At 36.2% G+C, this 25,160-nt stretch overlaps 1 protein-coding gene across 1 annotated transcript; it reads left to right on the top strand.

Moving 5' to 3' along the window:
* Nucleotides 1-1,783: 1,783 nt before the first annotated feature.
* LOC127646370 (CD81 antigen-like) lies at nt 1,784-25,078 on the top strand. The gene is made up of 8 exons (XM_052129940.1): nt 1,784-2,114; nt 4,798-4,900; nt 12,586-12,683; nt 13,227-13,301; nt 13,404-13,487; nt 13,587-13,652; nt 20,946-21,029; nt 22,099-25,078. The coding sequence occupies exons 1-8, from the start codon at nt 2,046-2,048 to the stop codon at nt 22,162-22,164; spliced, it is 645 nt and encodes a 214-aa protein (XP_051985900.1). The 5' UTR covers nt 1,784-2,045; the 3' UTR covers nt 22,165-25,078.
* The last annotated feature ends 82 nt before the right edge of the window (nt 25,079-25,160 follow it).

Consider the following 25,160-nt stretch of genomic DNA (forward strand, 5'->3'; position numbering starts at 1 on the left):
ATTCAAACTCAATGGTTTTCAGTTACCGATGGCATTGTAGAAATTCACTATTCACAGTCAAGCATGATTATTCATTGAGTGAAAGTGTCCAATAATAGGACGGTTACTGAGATTGTGCAAATAGTACATGACTGGTCATGTGATTCTAACATGGCAGCCACCATGAGGGGACCCCAGGGCCGGCCCTAACATTTTGGGGGCCCTAAGCAGATTTTCAAAATGGGGCCCCCCTACCTACAAGTACACCTATCTAAACACACACAACATCAATAACTAAGTTTTTTCACTGTAGTGTAACGTTCTTTTATTAATAATTTGTCATAAACAATATTCAGAATAAAATAATTGTACTACACATATTTGATCACTAGTATGAGCACTACTCTTAAAGTAACTTAATGAACTGGACTGGAGATTTATTGCACCAAATGTCATAGTTTAAGAACTGGTAATTGAAAACAAAACAAAACAATGAATGGTTCTATTTCAAAGAAATTTTTTCACTTGTAAATCTATTTTTAACAAATGAGCCTGATGAACTTTACTTGTCTTACTCTTAGTTTGTAAATCCTTTAAAACAGACTGTGTGTCTGTGTATACTTGCAAAGTTCTGCCATATTAAGGGTTTTTTTTTTCTTCTGATTTTGTTAATTGAAATAATAAACTATGCTGAAGGACAAAGTCTATAAGGTTAACTCAACTTTAGAAGCATTTACAGCTTTACAATGTTTTATATACTCAGTCCAGTGCATTTTATTTCAAGAGATAGTACAATTGCAACAAGATTAATCTATTCTTTGTTGACAACACTTGTGTTTTGGCATCAGTGTATTATAGAATTTTTAAGTTTTCATCTTAAACAGGAGATATCATTTTTAAAAGACCACTACAAAACCAAAGTACAATTCACTGAAGATGAACATTCCAACACATTAAGACTCAACTTTCTAAAGTATATAATTACTTATGACTAATGGTTTTAGTATGGTTGCACTGCTACAGTATGTATACATAGGTATAAATACACCCATTTGAGTCTCTACTAAAAATGTTAGAAACATGATCTCATCTGGCGTGCTCTGAGCTTGACCATATATGACCATACACAACAGATAATGGCATCCTCTCACCAATGAGATGACCGTGATTGTAACTGATGTATTGAGACAAACCTTTTGAAAGAGACTCAATAATTATTAATACCCTGAATGTCTGACCACATCATGAAGGCATTGTAAATTACACTCTAGCTTGGTAAATTACACTTCTACAGTTAGAAATAAAAACAAACCTACTTATAATTTTGTGAAAACATACACTCACTTAGCACTTTATTAGGAACACTATGTCCATAGACATAGGTATTTCCCTCCGAAGAACTGCCGCTCACTGGGTGTTTTTGGTTTTTGGCACCATTCTGATTAAACACTAGACAATGTTGTGCGTGAAAACCAAGGAGATCAGCAGTTACAGAATACTCAAACCAGCCCATCTGGTACCAACAATCATGCCATGGTCCAAATCACTGAGATCAATTTTTTTCTCCATTCTGATGGTTGATGTTAATATTAACTCAAGCTCCTGACCCATATCTGCATTATTTTATGCACTGTACTGCTGCCACACGATTGGCTGATTCTATCTATCTATCTATCTATCTATCTATCTATCTATCTATCTATCTATCTATCTATCTATCTATCTATCTATATGTGGGTGTATGTGAAATATTCGTGTCCTGTATATTCATAAACATAGACTGCAGGTCTGTAACCAGACAGAGGCACAGAGGCAGTACAGCAGCCTGGGAAAAACGCGGGTAAAAACAATGAACTTGCCCATCGTTCCTTCTGGACCAATGGGCGGTGCTGATCTGTGATCGCTCACTCGGCAAACTGCACAAGCAAACAGCGCTGTTGTTAGCGGTCCGTCTGCGAAATCTGCTCGAATATTATTTACTGACCTACATCTCAGAGAAAGGCCCGCAAATTTACTTAAACATTTTAGTCGAAACTGCGAACGCGCGGAACGAAACAACAGGCAGGATGGGCAAAGTTCAAGGGGGCATGAAATGCGTGAAATACCTGCTTTTTGTCTTCAACTTCATATTCTGGGTAAGTGCGACCATTTATTTGAAAGAAGCATATATGTATTGCAAAATAAGTGCGTGATGATGTCACATGCTTTGCTGGCCAGCATCTGTATGATGTTTTTCCTTCCTTGGCACAAAAATGTGTTTTAAGTTAGCAGGGTTTCGTTTTCTGTGGGGTCTCCCTAACTAACAACAACAACAAACTACCGATGTTTGTCGTGTTGTCTGTGACAGATGTAGTCTGCGTCTCAAATCCTAGTGAACTGCCTTCCTAGATAACATTTTTGGGCATCATAGGAACATGTAGATTTTTAGGCGTCATATATAGATTCCAATATTGGTATAGTGTATATAGCGAGTGTGACAAGCCCTTAGTGAGTGAACGCAAACTTGACCAAGACTTGAGAAATTGTGTCTCAGGAAAACTCAATTATTTTGTTTAGATGGCGACCCTGGTTTGTTTTCGTGTCTCCTCCAGTCTTTTTTTAGTACACTCCTACAAACTGAGAATGGCGTATATTTAAAGGGATAGTTCACCCTAAAACTCATTATTTTGTCACAATTATGACGTTTCAAGTCTGTATGACTTTCTTTTTTTATGGAACATTTAGTATAATCTTCCATATTTTTGCATGGGTGACAGAAGCCGCTCTTTTCCATTTAGAAAAACTGTATTATGATTAAGTTAAAAAAGTTATAAAAAGGGAAAAAAGCACAGTAAAATTGCCATGAGTGTACTCCATGCAATTTGTGCGTTATATTCCAAGTCTTCTGAAGACATACGTCAACTTTGTGTGATGAAAGTTCAAAATTAAAGTCGTTATTTGTTTAAATGACGTGACATGTTTATTAGATTTTTTTTGGGGTCAGGATCTATTAAGTTACTTAAAAATATGTTAAACATACAATTCACAGAAAACAATGACTTGAATACACTTTTTTATGGCCCCTTTTCCACCTAGTTTAACCATGTGTCTCTTGTGACCACTTGTGTCTGGATTTCGAGGGGAGGGTCTCTGATTTCATGATGAAATACAACAATCACTATGTCAGTGTGTTACTGCATGATAATAAACCGCAAAAAAAAGATTTTTAAAAGACAAAGAAAGTGGATAAAAAAACAGTGCACTCTGCCTGCCCGCTCCTACATTAGCAGTTCACGTACATGGCGTGATTGAATAGGGACACCTAGTGTCGCTTCATTCGACACAGTGTTGAGTGAGCGACAGAAGCGGAACGTCTAGTTTACTATTGTAACCCCCTTTCCCCGATGGAGGGAACGAGACGTTGTGTCCCCCCGGCCACGACGCTGAACCGAGCCACTGTAACTGCCAAACCTCATTCTCGGCTCCTAAGTGCAAAACCTGAATGGACAGATGCACGATTCCCTCCTTTTATACACATATGTCCGGGGGAGTGACATGCAAATTCTGTCTGCCAATTTCTCATTGGATTTTTCAAAAGTTCAGAGGTATCCAAGGCCTTCAAGAAAGACCCCTAGTGTCACTTCATTCATGCATCATGTGCATGATACAATAAAACTGATAGCAACTCAATTAAAACAACTTTAATATGAAAGCATAAAAATAAAAAAAGATAAAAATAGAGATTATTTGCATTCTCAGGGACATCTTATCAGCAGAACAGAAAGCAGAAGTGATAGAACCAATCAGTTTACAGTTACACTATGAAATAACAAGTATTTCCTGGTAAAATGCATACGCATGGAACAAACAGGCTCTACTCAGAAGTCATTTGGATATTTATTCTTGGGCTTACTGTAAAGTAGTAAAATGTCATCCGCAAAGCCTCATTAAAACCTGAAATTCTTGAAAAAAGAAATTTTGGCATGAGTAGTGTAGAAGAATCTTTTATTATTATTTCTTTAAAAATATTCATATTTGAAAAACTTCTTTCTTGAATGTTTATGAAAATGCACAATTTGTTCAGGTCATATGGAGTAACCCTAAGAAAACTTCTTGATGTTCAATATTAAAAATTCATATTTGTGTACACTTACATTTGTTGAAGGTGCAAGGAACGTATTTGATTACCTTTTACTTGATGGTTTCACCACATGACATTTTTAAATACATGTAATTGTTTTTAGAAAATGCTATGTGGACACAAAGATTACATTTATAATAACTTTTCACATGTATTTTAAACTAGATTTTTATTAACTCAGACATCCTTATTTGTCAATGATCCATTTGCTGAAAACATTTCCCATTGCCATTCTCAAATTTTATCCATACTTGTGCAAATTTAAACATTGCACCTCAAGATGTGCTGTGCCAGGTTTGACGTCATTGATGTGAAAAATATTTTTTTGTGTTCCACTGAAAAAAGAAAGACAACAAAAGGCAAATGGACTTAACTATTGGTATCCTTACGTCACAACAGCTTTGTATCGTACAGAATTTCAATCAATGGACTATTTCCATCAAGGTTATCCCTCAGATTACGCTGATTGGCAAATTACAACAGTATCCTGTTCTCAAACTCAACACTTGTGTTTGTACTTCAATAAACCTATTCCAGAACATTAAAAGACAAGTTACAGAGTAAACCAGCAAATGTCAAAGAAAGAGCATTCTCCTCTTGTTAAAGGGATGGTTAACCCAAAAATAGAAATTCTGTGGTTTTTAGTAGTTTTGAGGTTTGAGTTTACTTTTGTGGTTTTGTATTACTCTTGTTTACAGTTGTCAGGATCACTTGTGTTGGCGGTGGGATTATGGCTGAGGTTTGACCCAGACACGACCTCCCTCCTTGGCGAAAATGATGCGCCTGAAAACTTCTTCATTGGTGAGTCATCAGTTAAAGCCCACAGCAATGTTTACACAACAGTTTAGGTTGGATTCATAAACATTAGCCAAATTATAGTCGAACCCAGACTTTTGACTCTCGGCATAAAGTCTGGTCCACTTTGCATCTTATTTTGGCCAAGAGTTGCCCACTGGTTATACTGTACTGATTATTTTACAGAAAACAAAGCAAAATACTTGTGGACAGGTAAACGTGTGCACCCTGACTCCCGAAAGTTATAAAGGCAGCCAATCAGATTAGAGCTTGCCAGATCAAGAAAACGCTTGCCAGTTTTTTTATGCAATATAAATCATAGTGTCAGTGAATTGACTGTGGGAAGTCAATGGTCATGCCGTCTTAAAATTATACTTGTTTGTAATGCTTCTTTTTATGTGATTGAATATGTTAATTTTGTCATTATGCAAGTACATTATTAATTACAACCAAATAAACTCATACTTTGCAGTTATTTACATAGACCCACCACCAACACCTAACATTAACAGTGCACTGTGCTCCAAAAGTAATTTCAGGCTGAAATTTTCCCATATGCATTATGGAACCCTAATGGCCTCAGTAATTGTGCATATAATATTGGTTTTAGCCATGATGAATGAGCAGAGACACTGATAGTTCCTACTAATGGCTATAGCTGATTTCTCACAGGAGAGGACATGGAACTGGTGTCAGTGAATTATAAAAAGGTTATTTCCCCTTCAGCCCTGGTTTTGTCCCCAGAGGAGCCTATTGGTGAGCTGCAGTAGGATGGAAAGCTGGTGTCTTCACACACCATTTTCAATTTGAAAGATAGGAATAGTCAACCAATGAATGTCTTACTTACCCCTCCACAATTATTTTAGCTTTAAAAAAATAGAAACACTTCACCTTTAACATTAAGCTTTTCCCAGTGTTTTTTTTGTTTAGGGATGCACCAATGTATAGGCCGCCGATATTTAGCGGCCAGTTATTGACCAAATTAAAACCATCTGCAAATCTGTTTTAAGCTTAAAAACACTGATTTGAAAAAACGATGGTACATTTATAATTAATTATAAGCACACTTTTAAAAACTCTTTCAATTTAAATGTACAATCCAGAAATAATGATAGCAACAGAATGTAGCAGGGTTGGCACTCCTTAAAACATACAATATTTAATTTATAATAATTCTTGTTCTCACATAAATTAGGAAAAACCATTGGTACAGACGTGACAGTTGTGATAGCAGCACCTACCTATACATTATGAGATAAAACCATCCAAAACGCATTGAAACCAGCAAACTATAATTGGCATGGTATCCATTAAGGCTGCATGATTGAGTTAAGATTTAAATAACAATATGGTGTTGTGCAATTAATAAAGTCAGCACTGTGTTAGCAAGCGGCACCCTCTAGCGGTGTGTATGGCATTTTCCATTATCCATTACACCACAATAATCCTTAAAAGGGCATTTTGTTCCTTTGGTAACTTTTATTTTTCCATTCTGTGGAATTGCCCAACATATGTATGATATGAATTTGTGATGTTCTACTATAAACAATACAAACATTTAAAACATGTTTTGAAAACAGTAGTGCAAAAATTTTTTATTTTTTACATAAATCATCATGATTTAATATTTAGTTATTTTTCAATATTTTTTTATATTTGTATCATCTATTTATGTTTTATTGTGGCTCTCTTTAAAAGTTTGGCCTGTCATGTGTTCACCAGATCCAGTCCATGTTCATTTGAAATTATTTATTGTTAGAACAGAGAGAAAAAGCTTTTGTTCCTCTTTGTATGTTTTGAAAACTTAATTCCTGAGCAAAACCGTGATCTGATGAAAAAATAAGGTAAGTGGCAAAATATTTGTATCAGAATCAGTATCGGCCAATTTTTTTTTTACATGGGTATCGGTACCGGCTAAACATTTTCATATCAGTGCATCCCTAGTTTTGTTATTTTGTACTGTATTAAATGTGTTAAAGCACCAAGTTCAGTGAAAACATGATACAATAAAACTGATAGCAACTCAATTAATACAACTTTAATATGAAAGCATAAAAATAAAAAATGAAGACTTTTTGCTTTCTCAGTGTCATCAGCAGAACAGAAAGCAAAAGTGATAGAAGCTCTGCAGTGTGATGCAATCACTTTTACACTACGAAATATCAAGTATTTCCTGGTAAAATGCTTAAGCATGGAACAAACAGGCTCTACTCAGAAACAGAAGAATATCAGTTGGCAAACAACATGTGCTCTAGCCCATTTACTGTAGCAGTTACTGACGCATGGAAACAAAAACAGAAAACAATAGAGAATTTAGCAAAAATAAAAAAAAGATAGATTTCTTGCACTCCATGTGCATATGCATTTGATAGCCTGAGTAATCTAACAAATAAATGGGAGCTTTTGATTTTGCAGTCTTGTGTCATTGTTATTTATACATATTGATCAATCTATACAATCTATATAATTGTGAATTCATTTGTAATGAATAATTCATGATACATCAATCTGGAATGATGGCATTTTAAGACAGCTTTTAATTGTGATAATCGCCACTCTTCAGGGTCTGGTGTAAAATTGTGGTCTTGGTAATTTATTTATAGTTATTTTTTTTGTATCATTTTTTTGCCTATAGATCGCCCATGCCACACTCACATTACTGTAGCCTACCATTACCGCACGCACTTTGTGTTATGAAGACATCTTTTTTCTGCGGCTACATAGCAAGTCACATGGCGACTTGGGGCAAGATTGGGAATGCTAACTGATAGCTCTCGCCAAATATTTTAGAACTCATTGATTGGCATGCGACAGCTCCAGTTTCTGTGAGTGGCACCAGAAGCAAGCTGTATTTTTTGTTGTAAATTATGTAATACAGTCAACAGGATTGCATAACTCTACCCCTTAACCCTAACCCTAAACCTAAGTGTCAATGAAGTAAAAATTAAATTTTACAGAGAAAATGCAACCTGAGAATCACACTCACCATTGTTTACGTGAACACGATTACCTTCTGGTTTCCACGACACCGGAACCTGTGTCTCTGATGCTGTTTGCTCAATATTCTATCAGTAGCACTAGGCCTAAATGGAAATGTTATCACGTTCTAATTGATGAAAAAATGTCTGATAATAGATGCCGTTTGTCAGCAATTCAACATAATGGGGTTGATTTCAGGGTACATAACGTTCGCAAGCAACATGTCGATTTCCCATGTGATCTCGTTGGATCAGTCTACATCCAGGAACGGAACTATCTGTTTTATAAGAAACTCAAAGGAATGGCAAAAGACAGATCTTTCAGTAAACACTGAGATTGTTGAAGATGAGCCAAGGTTGTCTATTACTCAAGTCTTCATATTTTCATGTACATTATTGATAAAACACTGTTGCATGTTTATTTTCAAATATAATAAGGCCTGCCTTTAATAGAAGCTTTCTGTCAATTTAAAGATGTTGAGTGTTTATAGTATAAGAAGAGAAGGAGGGATGTTTATATATGATGGTGACTTCTGCAGGCATGTTTTCCATCTTTTGGCAATAAGGAAGTGAAGAGGAGTGTGTGGGGGGGGGGTTGTTTTCAGTATTTTGAACTCTCAGAGGACTAATGTCAAATCTCCTTTGTCCTGTCTTAGGAAAACAACATCTTATTTTCTCCCTTGGGGATTAGTTATACTATATTGTGCCTCTTGCCTTCCTTCAACTCTAATAGAACCATGACAAAAGCTTCAGCGCTGTGCTATTTGGCTGTTATTTGCAAGCATTTGTTTTTCTTCTTTTGAGCCATATCTGAAATGTAAAGTCTATATCTTAAATCTCAGAGAAACACCAAAGAATTGTAATTTTCTGGGTGAACTGTCCTCTTAAGTCTTCATTTGTTTGGTCCAGTTATGAGGCACAAATACCAGATACCATATTTAGTTGCATTTAGCTGCACCAGTCCTTTGGATTTCAGTGTTGTTTATCTTTTGTCATTAATTAGTATGGCCTTAGCTTGTCTAAAGTTGTGCAGAGATGGTGGCAAGAGAGCATATTTGGCCTTGAGGGAGATTGTGCCATCCTAGCAACCACAGTCTCAAGCTGTTAGTGCTCTGTGACTGGGGTGACTGAATTGTTGCCATGGTGAGTTAATGGGCCAGAAGAGGAGAATGACAACAAGACCAGGAAAATCTGCTCAACATGAATGTCTAAAATAAGATATAGAATGCAGTGTTCAATAATTGTGAAAACTCTTATTTAATTCAGGTTTAATGTCAAGAACATGTCCAGTTAACTTTTTTCCCTATTCAGATGGTTGATGTGAACATTAACTGAAGCTCCTGACCCATATCTGCATGATTTAATGCATTGCACTGCTGCCACATGAGTGGCTCATTAGATAATTGCATGAATAAGTAGGTGTACAGGTGTTCCTAATAAAGTGCTCAGTAAGTGTATATAGGCATACATTATGGTAGTATTTGTTGTACTGCCTTCAATGTATACAGAATGAAATATAAAATAACATTGTTTAAAATTAGCAATTTTTTCAGAGATTTTAACAAACATTTGTAGACCGATAGATAACATTACAGATATTTAATTTTTTTATGCTTTGAATGGTTTCCCTCATCATGTAGCCTATAGGCACGTTTCACAACTTTCACGTCCAGTTATGACATTTGTTCTACATTAACGTGAGAACGAGAAAGAATACAAATAAAAAATGACATGTTCTTAGGAGTGCCAATTAAATTTGTTTTACAAAGTGTGATACTATTAATTATAAATAAATCATCAGTTTTTTATATCTGCGGTTTCATGCTTATAACCGATATGCAGATAGTTTTAATTTGCTCAATAAGTGGCTAATAAATATTGCAAGCCGATACATTGGGGCATCCCTACTCAAAAGTAAAACGGATACTAAAAAACTTTTTAAAATGGGAAAAAGCGGATATGACTCATCCCTTTTGTTTTTTAAAGTCAATAGCCTTTAGATTACATCACAGAAATGAACTAGGATTTGCTTCTGTCTATTGCTAGTCAGTGCATGTGGTATTAGTGGGAGGGACATTCTCATTCTAGAGAGCGCTTTATTGGACAAAATCGTGGATAAACCCTTGAGTGCAAAATGAGTCATCAATATTTTTGGTCCATTTTTCCCAAAATAGAAAGACTATTAATTATATATGCGTACATCTGCTAAAAGTATATATTTTTATAAACTTTTAGGATTACACTCACATATTAATGGCCTCAGTGCTAAAACTAAAAACCACAGAAGTATGGGGTCTCTATAGTGAAGCCTTCATTTCTGTGGTGAATTTTTTTCTAGTTTTTCTCTGCTCTAAAATATTTCATTGACTAAATATTTATCTTGCCTAGAGTAAAACTTGCTTCCAAGCCATAGTGATCTGCTGATTTGTCAGTGAACCATTCGTTTAAGTCAGTTATTTTTAATTCAGTCAATTGCTTCACAAATTGGTCTAAATGATTCATTATAAAAGTTGAGTTTTAAAAATCATGGAAGGTTATGAAAAAGTCATGGAAATTCATTGGTCAAAAAGGGCGGGAACCCTGTTAATGGTCCTAAATATACTGTAGGCTTTATGATCTTTCTGCAAAATACTTTTTCTTTTGATTTTGGGATGAAATGTGAGCAGGACATATTTTCTTGAGATTCACCCATGTAGTTTTATTGAAAACAAGCTATTTTCTGTTTGTTGGATGTTGCATGGTTTGTTGCAGGAGATGGTCTGTTGCATGGTCTAATGCTTTTGGAGATCTTTTCTGAGAGCAGTAGATTAACGGTGTAGTTAACAGTGAATATGATTAGGGTCTTGGGGCACCACAGGTTAAGCTTTTGGTGACTGAATGTGTTGTATACACAAAGACTGTTTGTTTCTGCTGAGCTGTGGCCTTTGACATTCTGGTTGTTGGTGTTATGTGAGGATGAGGATGAGGTTTTGAACCTCATAATACCTCAATTCCCTGCTTAAATGATGCTAAACATTAGAATTGCAATGATCATTTGCTTCTCCTGTGTTTTTGTGTGATAATGTAGTTTGCATTGAGTGGGAAAGTACCGAACAGGTCAGGGTGATTTCGATGTTCACCATCTGTCAGGAAACGCCCACACAGATTTATAAAATAACAATCAGCTGCTTTCATTCTCAGTCATCATTAAGGTACTATGGAAGCCCTGAACCGCAAGGTTTTGTTTTTTTTTGTTTTTTTTTTCACATTTCTTTAAAATGTAATTTTTTTTTTCTCAACTGCAATGGAGATATAATGGGAGATACTTTCAGGGATTGAAAGAGATTTTTAAAAAAATATGTTTTTAAATATAATTGTATCACATTCATTTTTTTTCCACCCAGTTTATCAAAATGAAATGTTTAAGGTGAAATAATTAAGATGTTTACATATTGTATTGAGGTCATTTCTTGTGTGAATGAGTTGCTATTTTAATATTTGGATATTTATTTGATATTTTTCATCTGGAACTCTTCACTTCTGCAGTAGATAGTGTGTTTCAAAAGCATAGACACTGAAAAAATTACTCCAGTTGATACACGACAACAAATGCCATATCAAACATGTGTAACCTGATTTTGTCTTGATTAAGGTTTGCAAACCCTTAAGTAAATAACAAATGTATTATTCAGCTATATAGCAACAGAGAAAGCATTAAAAGCAAGATTACATGTTTACTGATATTGTCACCTGGTGGCCAAGGTTGGTACCGCATGCATTTTTTGTAGAGGAAAACAAACGTAGGAAGAGAGAAATACATTTAAGACTTAAACTCAGGAAGGAACTGAGACACTATTGATTTTATTTTTGTATTTTTTTTTCACCGTTATTTTTTTTTCAATCTTGTGGTTCAGGGCTTCCGTAAGGTACACTTGGGTCCACATGCAAAAACTGCCATGAATTGAGTAAAGTGTGTAAACGCTTTGAGTATAGTGTCAGAAAAGCGTTATATAAATATAACTTTCATTCATTCATGATCACACTGTGAACTGGGCAACAGGAGGTCAAATGTTCCTCTGAATTTGGTCTGTGCTTACCAAAATTTGAATCACTGCCCCCAGTGTCCGAAGCTGGAAGTGTAGCTAAATATATGGGCACGTGTGAGCTCTTATTTCGGTGTGAAATATCCACAGAGAGGCACCAAAGGCAAGTTGTATTTTAAGTTCAAAATTATGTAATAAAGTCAATGGGAATGCATATTTTATTTACTCTGCCCCCAAACCTAAACCTAACCCTCAGTGGAGTAAAAATAAAAAATTTTGTGAAAATGCAACCTCTGAATTGCACTCACCAATGTTTATGTGAACGCAATTACTTCATGGTTTCCATGGGACCAAAAGCAATGTCTCTGAGATTGCTTGTGCAACACAAGTTTAGTAGTGCTAGAGGGAATGGTAAACACATTCGAATTGATGCATAAAAAATGCCTGATGAGGGATGGTGCTTGTCAGTAATTGGTTAGCTCGTATCTCATGTCTGATCGTGATGTGCACTCCTAAATGAGTACTCTGTCAGAGTTAGTGGAGTATGAATTGCTTGCTGAGTGAATGTTCATGTTCTGCCCTCATCTGGTTATTTACGAAACTGCAAGTTAAGCTTAAAGTTTTTGACTTATAAATGGTTAAATTAAATACTGGAAAAGGCTAAACATTGCATACTCTGTTTTCCTCACAGTTGTGTACATCTTGATCGGAGCTGGAGGTGTCATGATGTTGGTGGGGTTCTTGGGCTGTTTTGGGGCCGTGAGGGAGTCACAATGTCTTCTGGGATCGGTGGGTAAGAACTATGTAACAGTAAACAAATAAATGCATCACCAAACACTGTTTCACAAACCCCACCTGCTGCCTTCACGGACACTAAATAATGTGAATAGTGGTTAAAAACACCACTTTATTCAAGAATATAACAGCCCCTAAAAATATTTGGACTTTTAAGACTTAAAAGTGTTTGAATGTAATTGCATTATTAAACCAAGTATCAAGACAAAAGCTGTTTATTTAATAGCTCAATCACACTTTTCAACAAAATGGAGGAAATATGTTGTACAATACAAATTTAAACTGTACATATACTATTCATAATTTAGATCAAAATTCAACAAAATGGCTAAGAAAGTTAATTGTGAGCATAATCTGTTTGCAGATGCCACCTGGTTTGACATTTTGTCTAATAATGTAATAAAATTAAAATTCTACAATAATTTGATCTGTGTTAGTAATAGTAATATTTATAGTAACCCAATGTCCTGATACTGTTGAATTGCCATAAAGCAAGACATTGCACACATAAATTGAAGTCTCTTCTGTATTGTGTAGTTCTTCGCTTGTCTTCTGGTGATATTTGGCGCAGAGATTGCTGCTGGAGTCTTTGGCTTTTGGAACAAAGATAAGGTATTTTACTTACTGTATCAAATATATTATCAAGCATAAATATGAAAGTAACTGACACCTAAGAACATGATATGATGAATGCCCTTACATGTTTTTCTCTAGATCATTAAAGATGTCCAAAACTATTATGAGTCCATTATGGAAAATGAGAACACTACTATTGTTACCTCCGTGTATCACAATGTGGTAAGTCAAGCACTTCTTGTGCAAACACACTGTTAATAAATCATATGTGGCCATTTTGGCAGTGTCTTTATGCCATATTCTATACTTTTCATTTTATAGCTTGAGTGTTGTGGGACTGAGTCCACTCGCCCCCCTTCATTGTGCACTGTTAACAGATATGACAAGGTATGTAAATGCAAATATTTATTCTTATTTTTTTTATTTATTATCTGCCACATAATGTGGGTTGCACAATCCCTCTAGTGAAAATGCTTCTATATTGCACTGTTTTATCATTATAATTTATAATCTTTTATAATATTTCATTACTATTAGTGGGTCAATGACATGCTCATGTTTTGTCCAAATCTATTAAATTATTAAAAAATACATTAAAATGCAATTGACACAAAACAATTAATTTAAACAGGTTTTCAATTGCTAAGTTCTTAGTCGTTTTGGTATTTTTTTCTGGGGCATATAGATTAAAATGTCAAGTGGTGTAACTCAGAGTTTCCGCTAGAAAAAAATGGTGCCGGTAGAGGTTTCGTTTTACGGACATTTTGATGATATGCCGGTCAAATATATCGCCTCTTAATTAGTCAAGTTGAGGAAAACTGGAGGCAGTCTATGTAACTTAAAAAATGACACAATCAGGCCGTATAGAATGCAACATATTATTATTAGCTTAACTTTCAAATAGACGAAAAAAAAAACATGAACGTCCGATTGGCGTCAATCAACGCCAATTGTTTTTTACTGTGGTTTCACACACATTCACTTTTTGAAACATTGAGGCACGGATGTACCTAATACAAATAAATAAAACATCTCCAGTTAACTAGCAGATCATTCATTTAGTCCGTTATTAAATAAGAGATCTAGCGCTAAAATCTGTTGTTTTTGAAATCAAGCTGAGCGCTCGTGTCCGCTGCTATCAGTTGCATGGACGACGCGCTGCGCGAGTTGCGCAATCTTCACTAGGACGCGCGTTTCAATCTATCGCCGTTGCGGAGACTCTCTATTAATTCCGGTGAAATCACAAAATAAAATGCACACAAACGTGTCCCTGCTTGATATAGACTGTAACCATGCACTGATGAACATAGGCTATTCAGTTTTGATGATAGAGAAAAAAAACTGCACGAATGCGCGGATTAGAAGCACTGATCTATCTATAATGAGATGTTCCTGATTCACCATCGTCTGGCCTCTGAAAAAAGCTTTTAAAGCTAGTCTGCCTGGGCCTGGCCATATTTGAAACGTCTCACTCAATCGTTCGTTGTTTAGGTCTATATTGCAGCCGTTTTAGGCGTGCGCTTTATTTGAAATGCAGCATGCGATGTTGTTTCATAACTTTCAAACGATAGAGCCTGTTCCTTTATAACATAGCAAGAGATCGGTGTATTTTAGGCTTATTCTCAAATTCAGATTGTGTTAGGGGGACGGGATTATTAGGCAATTTTAATCGGACAATTTGACCGGAGAGATTTAATTTTGTCGGACATTTAATTTTTTTACCGGCCAATGTCCGGTAATTACCGGACAACGGAAACCCTGGTGTAACTGTACGGAGACAGGACAACAAAGTAAAAGTCTCATTAAAGAGATGTTGGCATTATTTGGCATCTTATTATTATTTTACCTGGAAAAAAATGTCACGTATTTCACGTTTTCACGTAATTCACGTATTCAAGGTGCAAGTAAAGTATTTTAATACCTTTTACTGGGTAGTTACACCACATGACATTTTTAATGTCTATTTTTGTATTATTAAATTGTTTTATTTTTTTTGAAAATGCTAGAAATAATTTTAAAAAATTGTGAAACCAACATGGACAAAAAGATTACATGGTAACACTTTACAATAAGGTTCAATTTGTTAACATTAGTTAACATGACATAACAATAAACAACAGTAATACATTTTTACAATCAAAAGTTGTGTTTGTTACCATTAGTTCATGCACTATGAACTAACAATGAACTATTGTATTTTTTAATTAACATTAACAAAGATTAATAATTGTTTGTTCATGATATCTAACGCATTAACTAATGTTAACAAATGGAACCTTATTTTAAAGTGTTAGCAACTACGTTTCTATGAACTTGACACATGCTTTAAACTAGATTTTTAAAAGATTTCTCATTTTAAATACCTTGGGACACCCTTATTTGTCAATGAGCCTCGTATTTTCAGCATAACAATTTGAGTAAATGATTAAACAATTGACATGAATTTCAGAATTTCTTAATATTTGTTTTGTCCCCCTTTTGCTTTAATGACAGGATGCACTTAAATGGGCATGAACTCCAGCAGTTGCCCAGAGTTGTTCAAGACCTGATAGTCCGTGTAAAAAAAAAAAAAAAAGAAAAAAAAAAGCCACATATTTAGAAATTATTAAAAATATGTACATTTCTCAGCATTTTACTTAAATGGTTGAATTGGTGAAAAAAACTTTCTGTAATGATATTTAAAAAAAACATTTTTCTTTTGTATAACATTTTAAAAAAGTGTGAAATGGAAGCATTTTCACAGTAGATTTAATTGTAAGTGTCACTTAAACGACACAAATACTGTACAGTAGTTCTCCTAGGTTCACAGTTTTTAATGCAGAGTAGTTGTAACTCAAGCCGTTAGGTGGCAGCCATTTAAAATAAGAGTGAAGGGGGAGGTGGAGGTGGGTGGGGACAGAGAATGGTGGCGTAGAATAGGTAAGCGGGGCTTAGAGAATGTAATGAAGCAGACAGTGGCAAGATGTCCCATGAGTCACTTGATCCGATAAGCCCAGAGGGGCACATAGGCGCCAGTATTTTATTTATAGTAGCCAGGCAGACACATTGATCGGCTACAAAAGATGATGTCACATCGAGCTTGAGTTGTCAAGTTCATATTGTCAGTTGATCTTAATCAGCAGACCACTTTAGATCAATTCCATTGAGCTATAGCATGCGAATATACTGTTTACTGTAGCTGTAGCCCATTTAAATGAATTAGTAGAGCAATAAGAAAGACTTTATACATTATAAATGATAATATAAACATAATTTATTATATAGTGCCTTTAAAGGTAGCTTCTAAAGACTGTGTACAAAGTAAAGTAAATATATACAGCATATTACTCCGCCAAGAAAATAAATATTATCAAAATATTAATAACAACAGTCTTGGCCACCACAAAATAGATATTGTTTTAAAGCTGTACTTTACAATGCATGTAGGCAATTTGATCAAAACTGAATAAGTGCTTTGATAATTTATTAATAATTTTGCATTGCACATTTTAATGTAATCTGTAAAAACATCAAACTGATCAAATAGCCATGTGTCATATGTTGTTGGAAATCTCTCAAAGAGTAGAATACAACCAGCCTATATGTTTATTTTACTCACAGACAGAAATATAGTGAGGAATAGCTATGTAAGTGTATTTGACATACATGTTGCATGTAAACAGGTGTTGCTTATATGCTGCGTTTAAGCTTATATCTTCACAAAAAATAAATGGAACAAAATATCACATAACATTACTTAGAGGAGGCGATCATTTTTAAAACAAGCCCACACGAAGCATAATCTGATGCATATATCATTAGCTATTCCAATGTGCTATCCGGCTAAAAAAACAAGTTAGCTTTCCTGGATCAGATGACTTCATCGGAAATTATTTAGTACATTGTCCAGCATCATGGACCGCTAAACTAATCGTATTAGTGTTTAGATCACTGCAACCAGAGGTGGAAGTCATCCAAATATGGGGTGAGAGGATCGTTCACTGTAATTATGATTTGCTGATCTGTAAAGATTTGCTGATCAAATCTCAGACTCAGACACAGAACAACAATACCCGGACTCAGTCATTATTATTCTTGGGGACTTTAACAAAACAAATCTCACACGCGAACTGCCCAAATACAGACAGCACATTACATGCCCCACCAGAGACAGGAATATACTGGACCACTGCTATACTACATTAAAGGATGCATATCGCTCTGTCCCACGTGCAGCTTTGGGTCTCTCTGATCACTGTCTGGTTCATCTTCTCCCGACCTACAGGCAGAAATTAAAATCAACCAAGCCAGTTGTAAGGACTATAAGGAGATGGACTATTGAAGCAGAGCTGGAACTACAAGCCTGCTTTGACTGCACTGATTGGAGTGTTTTTGAAGCTGCAGCTACAGACCTGGACGAGCTCACAGATACTGTTACATCATACATCAGTTTCTGTGAGGATATGTGCATCCCTACTAGGACATTTTTGTCATTCAACAATGATAAACCATGGTTCACAGGAAAACTCAGACAGCTTCGTCATGCCAAAGAGGAGGCTTACAGGGGTGGGGATAGAGTCTTGTATAATCAGGCCAGGAACACACTGAATAGGGAAATCAGAGTGGCTAAAAGAAGCTACTCTGAGAAGCTGAAAAACAAGTTTTCAGCTAATCGACCCAGCATCAGTGTGGAGTGGCCTGAAACAACTTACTAATTACAGGACTCCTACCCCCAACCCTGTGGCGGACCAACGACTGGCTGACGACCTGAATGTGTTTTACTGCAGATTTGAAAGGCCCGATTTCACACCCCACATGCACTCGGACCTTCATTTCACACAACCATTAACACCTCCTGCAACCCCCTCCTCCCCCTCCTGCTACACTACCTGCACTAAAGATCTGTGAGGACGATGTGTGCCGTGTCTTTCGGAAGCAAAGGACAAGGAAGGCTCCAGGACCAGATGGCATCTCACCAGCTTGCCTTCGCTCCTGTGCTAACCAACTGGCCCCCATCTTCACTCAGATCTTCAATAGATCACTGGAGCAATGTGAAGTCCCATGCTGCTTCAAACGCTCAGTCATTATCCCCGTCCCTAAGAAACCAAAAATCACAGGACTTAATGACTACAGACCTGTCAGCCCTGACATCTGTGGTCATGAAGTCATTTGAGAGACTGGTGTTGGCCCACCTGAAGGACATCACTGGACCCTTTCTGGACCCCCTTCAATTTGCTTATCGAGCAAACAGGTCTGTGGATGATGCAGTCAACATGGGTTTGCATCATATCCTGCAACATCTGGACAGACCGGGGACATACGCAAGGATCCTTTTGTGGACTTCAGCTCGGCTTTCAACACAATCATACCAGATATACTCCGGACTAAGTTAAACCAACTCCCTGTTCCCACCTCTACCTGTCAGTGGATTACCAGCTTTCTGACGGACAGGCAGCAGCTTGTGAGGCAGGGAAAATTCACTTCCACCACCTGTACCATCAGCACTGGTGCCCCCAGGGATGTGTGCTCTCCCCACTACTCTTCTCCCTGTACACCAATGACTGCACCACCAAGGACCACTCTGTCAAGCTCCTGAAGTTTGCAGACGACACCACTGTCATCGGCCTCATCCGAGATGATGATGAGTCTGCGTGATAGAAAGGAGGTTGAACGGCTGGCTGTCTGGTGCAGTCAAAACAACCTGGAGCTGAACACGCTCAAAACAGTGGAGATGATTGTGGACTTTAGGAGGAACACCCCAACATTGTCCCCCTCACCATTCTAAACAGCACTGTGTCAGCAGTGGAGTCATTCAGGTTCCTGGGCACTACCATCTCACAGGACCTGAAGTGGGAGATACACATCGACTCCATTGTGAAAAAGGCCCAGCAGAGGTTGTACTTCCTTCAGCCAACTGAGGAAATTCAACCTGCCACCAGTGCTGCTGAAACAGTTCTACTCAGCGGTCATTGAGTCTGTCCTCTGCACTTCAGTAACTGTCTGGTTTGGTGCAGCCACGAAATTAGACATCAGAAGACTACAAAGGACAGTTCGGTCTGCTGAGAGGATTATTGGTTGCCCCCTGCCCTCCCTTCAAGAACTATACACTTCCAGAGTGAGGAAAAAGGCTGGTAAAATCACTCTGGACCCCACTCACCCTGCCCACTACCTTTTTGAACTGTTGCCTTCTGGCCGGCGCTCAGAGCACTGAGCACCAGAACCGTCAGACACAGGAACAGTTTTTTCCCTCAGGCCATCCATCTAATGAACAGTTAAATTACCCCCATTGAGCAATAATTATGTGCAATACACAGTTTAATTTTAATTTAAATTATATTATCCAACTTATCCACTTCTGCCATTACTTACATTGCTCTGTACATAATATACTGTTTTTTGTTCTTTATATACAGATTGTATTAGATTTGCACTCACGTGTGTGTATGTGGGTATGTATGAAGGTGAGTTTATGTACGTATATGTATAATTATTTATTTTGTGTTCTTTTTTGTTTTTAATTACCTATGCCTTGCTGCTGTTTTTTTTGGTATTGTTTGTATTGTTGTTGACTGGAAGCTCCTGTCACCTAGACAAATTCCTTGTATGTGTAAGCATACTTGGCAATAAAGCTGATTCTGATTCTGATTCTGATTCTGATTCTGATTCTGATTCTGAATTACATATGGCCACCATGAGATAGTGCCAAGTACATGACACAGACTCAATGATAGCTCAAATGACACAGAATGGAACTGAATGAGATCTCGTTACTCATGCCTGCATGCTTTGGAGAGAGAGCATACCTTTTGTCATTGATGTGTAATTAGTTCTAATGTACATTTGTAATGAGTTCTTGTGTACAACTGTTATGTTGTATTTGTTTAAAGACATTTTTGGACACTAGGATAAATATATTTTGTAATGCTATAGCTTTTGATTGCTTTGTCATATCAACACAAACTTTTACACAGTTACAGGTGACATTATAGAGAACAAAACAAAGGCAGTTTTTCAGAGCCACCTATTTACACCCCAAGATGTCAAATAATGTTAAATCAGGGGGGAAAAGGACATTTTGGCTCAAGTATTTTTGTGATTTTTCAGCAGTTTCTTAGGCGGAGAGTCTCAGAATTCATCATAATCTATATCATTAAAACATTTCAAATGTTTTCTTTAAATTGATACCAAACACTTGACCCTCCTTGTTTTTTGTCGAGTTATAAGCCTTTCAATTTGAGTATGCAACTAAAACAAGAAATCTTTAAAAACACCATCAGAGTTTAAATGGTTAAAGGGATAGTTCACCCAGAAATTAAAGTTATGTCATCATTTACTCTCCCTCATGTTGTTCCAAACCAGTATGCCTTTCTTTTATTTGTGTAAGATATTTGGCAGAAATGTAGCCTTTAGTCTCTATTCTGTTTCCCTGCATCTTTTTTCCAAATGCCACAATGGAAGAAAGTCATACAGGTTTGGAACAATGAGTTTACTACAGTTTTTTCATGCATGACAACGCAATAATTATAAACAATTGCAAAAAAGTCAAAGGTGTACATATAGAGGCTATTTTCATAATAGATTTTTCAATCACTCAAATTTAAAAATGTTGCATTTATAATAAAGGCGTATTTGTTATTTTAACTTTAACACTCCATACCTGAACGTCATACTGAACTATTCTACTTTTTGTTTATTGCCAAGGATTGTGTCAAAGCTATAGATGATTTCTTCAAAGAAAAACTCCTCATCATTGGATATGTTGGCATTGGCATCGCAGGTGTTATGGTAAGACAAACTTGTGTTACACTTTAAAAGTTGTACTACTGTATCGGTTGTGTTTGGATTTTAAATGGATTTGGACAATTAAGCCACACTTTAAAATGTATGAACTTCTTTCCATTAATGGGATAGTTCACCCAAAAATTTAAAATTCTCTCATTTACTCCATCACAGATGTGTTTGACTATATTTCTTCTGCAGAACACAAATTAAGATTTTTTTTGAAGAATATCTCACCTTTGTAGGTCCATAAATCAAGTAAATAGTGACCAAAATGTATAGCTCCAAAAAGCACATAAATGCTGCATAAAAGTAATCCTTTAGACTCTAGTGGTTTAATCCATGTAGTCTGAAGTGATCTAATCAGTTTTGAGTGAGAACAGACCAAAAAGTAACTTATTTTTCACTATAAATCTCACAGCAGTCTCCTTGGCGATCATGACATCTAGCTCAGTTACACTTCCTAGTGTCATCTAGCACTCTGCACACCTAAAATCGATTAGATCTCTTCATAAAACAGGGATTTAACCACTTGAGTTTCATGGATTACTTTTATGCTGACTTTATATTCTTTTTGGAGCTGTAAAGGCCTGATCACCAGTCACTTGCATTGTGTGGACCTACAGAGCTGAAATATTTTTCTAAAAATATTTGTTTGTGTTCAGCAGAAAAGAGATGGTGAGTAAATTATGAAACAATTTACATTTTGGAGTGAACTTTTCCATTAAATACAAACTATCAAACCAAGTAACATAATGTAAAAAATGTATGATAAAGACCTTTTCTCAGAACTAACTTCACTTTTCAGAGCCATATTTGCAACTACTTTTAACCAGCTATTCTCTAGGTGATTTTAAGTAGATGTATGATGTCAGTTCCCCTCAAGTTCACACAGGTGTCCTTGCCAACATTAACTATGGACATGTTATGTTAACCAATGTTATGATAAGCTTGAAAAGTTTCATACTTCATAATGTTATCCAATGACATTCATAATTTCTTTGTACTGTGGTTTAAGTGTCCACAGACGTTTTTAAGGTAGCTTTATATGTAAAACCCTCTGTTGTGTTGACAGATAATTGGCATGGTCTTCAGCATGGTCCTGTGCTGTGCTATTCGGAACAGCAGAGAAGTTATTTAGGTTCCTCACGGATCCCCCTCATGGACCTCATCAGACCAGCACATGCAGGGTTGGGTACAGGGAGAAGAGACTCCCATAAGGCATTGTGGGTCTTGTGATACTATTTTGTGAACAGCATTCTGTATCTGATTCTTCCTCTGTTTTATTTTCATTGTGTTTGAAGATGGCCTCCACTGCATGGACCATTACTGCTACTGTAACCACATTAACTTGTACATTTATTATGTCTTAAATTCTTTTTTACTGAATCCTTGATATGATCAAATGGGAAATTTCAGGCAATGTAAATCCCTTTTTTTAAACTTGAACACCATAAATATAGAGTTCTTGTGTCGTCTCTGCTTGCTTCCACCGCTTAAAGGGATAGTTCAGTCAAAAAATGAAAATTATCATGTCGTTACAAACCCATATGACTTCCTTACATCCGTGGAACACAAAAGGAGAAGTTAGGCAGAATGTTAGCCTCAGTCACCATCCACTTTCATTGCATCTTTTTTCCACACAACGAAAGTGAATGTTGACTGCGCATGATACTCTGCCTAACTTCCACAGAAGAGTGTCTAAAGGGTTTGAACAACATGAGGGTGAGTAAATGAGTTTGAGATGTAATAGTTACCTACTGATGTAAATAAGCTTTCTGATGCCTTTCATTGATCAATTGCTTTAAATGTTATTTATTGTGTGAATTAGACCAGATTTTCTGAGGTAATCTAGAGTTTTTAGATTATGGGTCACATTGATTACATTTTTATTCTGTTTTGCATGTCATGTTGGTTATTAATGTTTGTCAGAAGTCTTTGATTTGCCATATCATATGAATACTGGCCATGATTTCAGTATCTTAAATGAGTGTAACTAACCAAAACCATTGACAAACACACTCATAGACCAATCGTGTCACCCTTAAAGTCAATATGAATTCCAAATGGACTCCATTTACTTTCTTAATACATGTTTCTGGCCGTATTGTGCATTATATATTAGTGCACAGTAGTTAAGAAAAAAAAATAAAATAAAATTGTCATCATAAACTTTGAAATGTGATAACTTGCTCTGCATTTCAAATTACTTTTTTAGGCTAGTGTTACCAAGACCACATTAACTATATTGGTTGATGTTAACCAACTGCCAAATAGCTATTTAGATGTTGTTTTAAGCTATGTATTGCAATAGTTAACATGGTCATTTACAGTTTGTCTCAATAGCTTTGTATCTTTTTTAAACAGTCTTAACATTCTCTAAGCTGTAAGTGCAATTATCACAACTGTTTTATTGGATATCTCAATTCTATTGCATGTCTGCAAAATGTAGTAACTCACCCAAAACATTTAATTCATGCTTCAAAACCTAGTTATTGGATCAGTAAACTGGCCAAAGCCACCGAAATGAAATTATTTTGTCATTGTCAAATGTTAACAGAAAATTCACATTTGTATGTCCACATTTCTTACATGTAAAGTCATATATAGGAGACCTAGTGAGACTTAGTTGGGAAAACTACGGTTGCTGTTGGAAGAGGTATTAGGGAGGCCAGCCCCCCTGTGGTCTGTGTGGGTCCTAATGCCCCAGAATAGTGATAGGGACACTATACTGTAAAAAGGCTTCTTTTTGATGAGACGTTAAACTTAGGTCCTGACTGTCTGTGGTCATTACAAATCCCAATTTCCCCCATAGGCCCTTATCAATCATGGCCTCCTAATAATCTCCATCCATTAATTGGCTGTATCACTCTACTCTCTCCTCTCCACAAATAGCTGGTGTGTGGTGAGCGTATTGGCTATGGCTGCTGTCGTATCATTCAGGTGGATGCTGCACACTGGTGGTGGTTGAAGAGAGTCCCCATATACTATGTAAAGCTCTTTGAGTGCCTAGAAAAGTGCTATATAAATGTAATGAATTATTATTTTAGTGAACAGACAATTGGCACAAAATGCCATCATGCAAAAACAACAACAAAAAACCCTGCAACAATGAAAAACCCTGCAGTATTTATGTAAAAAAACAATAAATACTACCTCCTCAAAATACGGAACACTACAAGTTCCCATCTTCTTGGTGGACATCCTGTCGCTCTTGTTGGTCTGGCCAGAGATTCAGCTGACATCACAAACATTTGATGTCATAGATATTTATGGAATATACATGTACTATTTGTCTGACAGATTTTGATAATTGAATGGATAATTTTGCATGTGATGGCTCACATAATGAAAGAATGTTTAGAAGTTGTGAAGAATGACAATTTCACTGAGAACCAACTCATCAGTTTTGATCAGCAAGCCATGTGCATTTAGATATTGTGCAAATTATAGACAATTGTACTTACTCTTTTGCACACATGTGTCAATACACAGGCAATTTTATTAAATGAATAAGAAATTCAAATCTGGTGTGAACAAGAAGCTAATTGTTTAGAGATTTGAACTTACTGTTTTGAAAAAAATAATTCTCATTCAAGAACTGAAACAAAGCGATAGAGAAAAAACTGTAATACCTGTTAATGTACATTACAGCAATAATAGCAGGTGATCCCATGAATTCTCAACAGATAAAATAATGTTCTTGAACAGCATTTTTGTTTAGTATTGTTTCACTTGGAAATACATTACATTGTTGTGTATGCATTTCATGTTGGCTTTGAAGTGTCACGTGTTTAACAACGGAGCACTCTTATTTTCTTTTAGTAGCATAACCAAGTAACGTATCAGAAAATAAGCCTTCAACTAAGAGTACTTGCCCCTTTCTGGACTTTGGGTTTGATAGATATGTGCCTTTCTAATAAATAAAGCCCCACAGTAATGTTTGCAATTACAATAATGTGCACCATCAGGTTTGTAGTTGCTTTTAGCTTCAGGTAGTTATTCTTCAACTTGACTTTTTTTTTTATTGTATTTTATAGCATTTTGTTGCATGTACATTTCTTCAAAATTGAGAAATATGGTCACAGGGCAATAAAAACCCCCAAACAATATTAAACCTGACATTTATGAGAGCTC

This window comes from Xyrauchen texanus, chromosome 7 (genome assembly GCF_025860055.1).
Source record: "Xyrauchen texanus isolate HMW12.3.18 chromosome 7, RBS_HiC_50CHRs, whole genome shotgun sequence".
NCBI classification, from domain to species: domain Eukaryota; kingdom Metazoa; phylum Chordata; class Actinopteri; order Cypriniformes; family Catostomidae; genus Xyrauchen; species Xyrauchen texanus.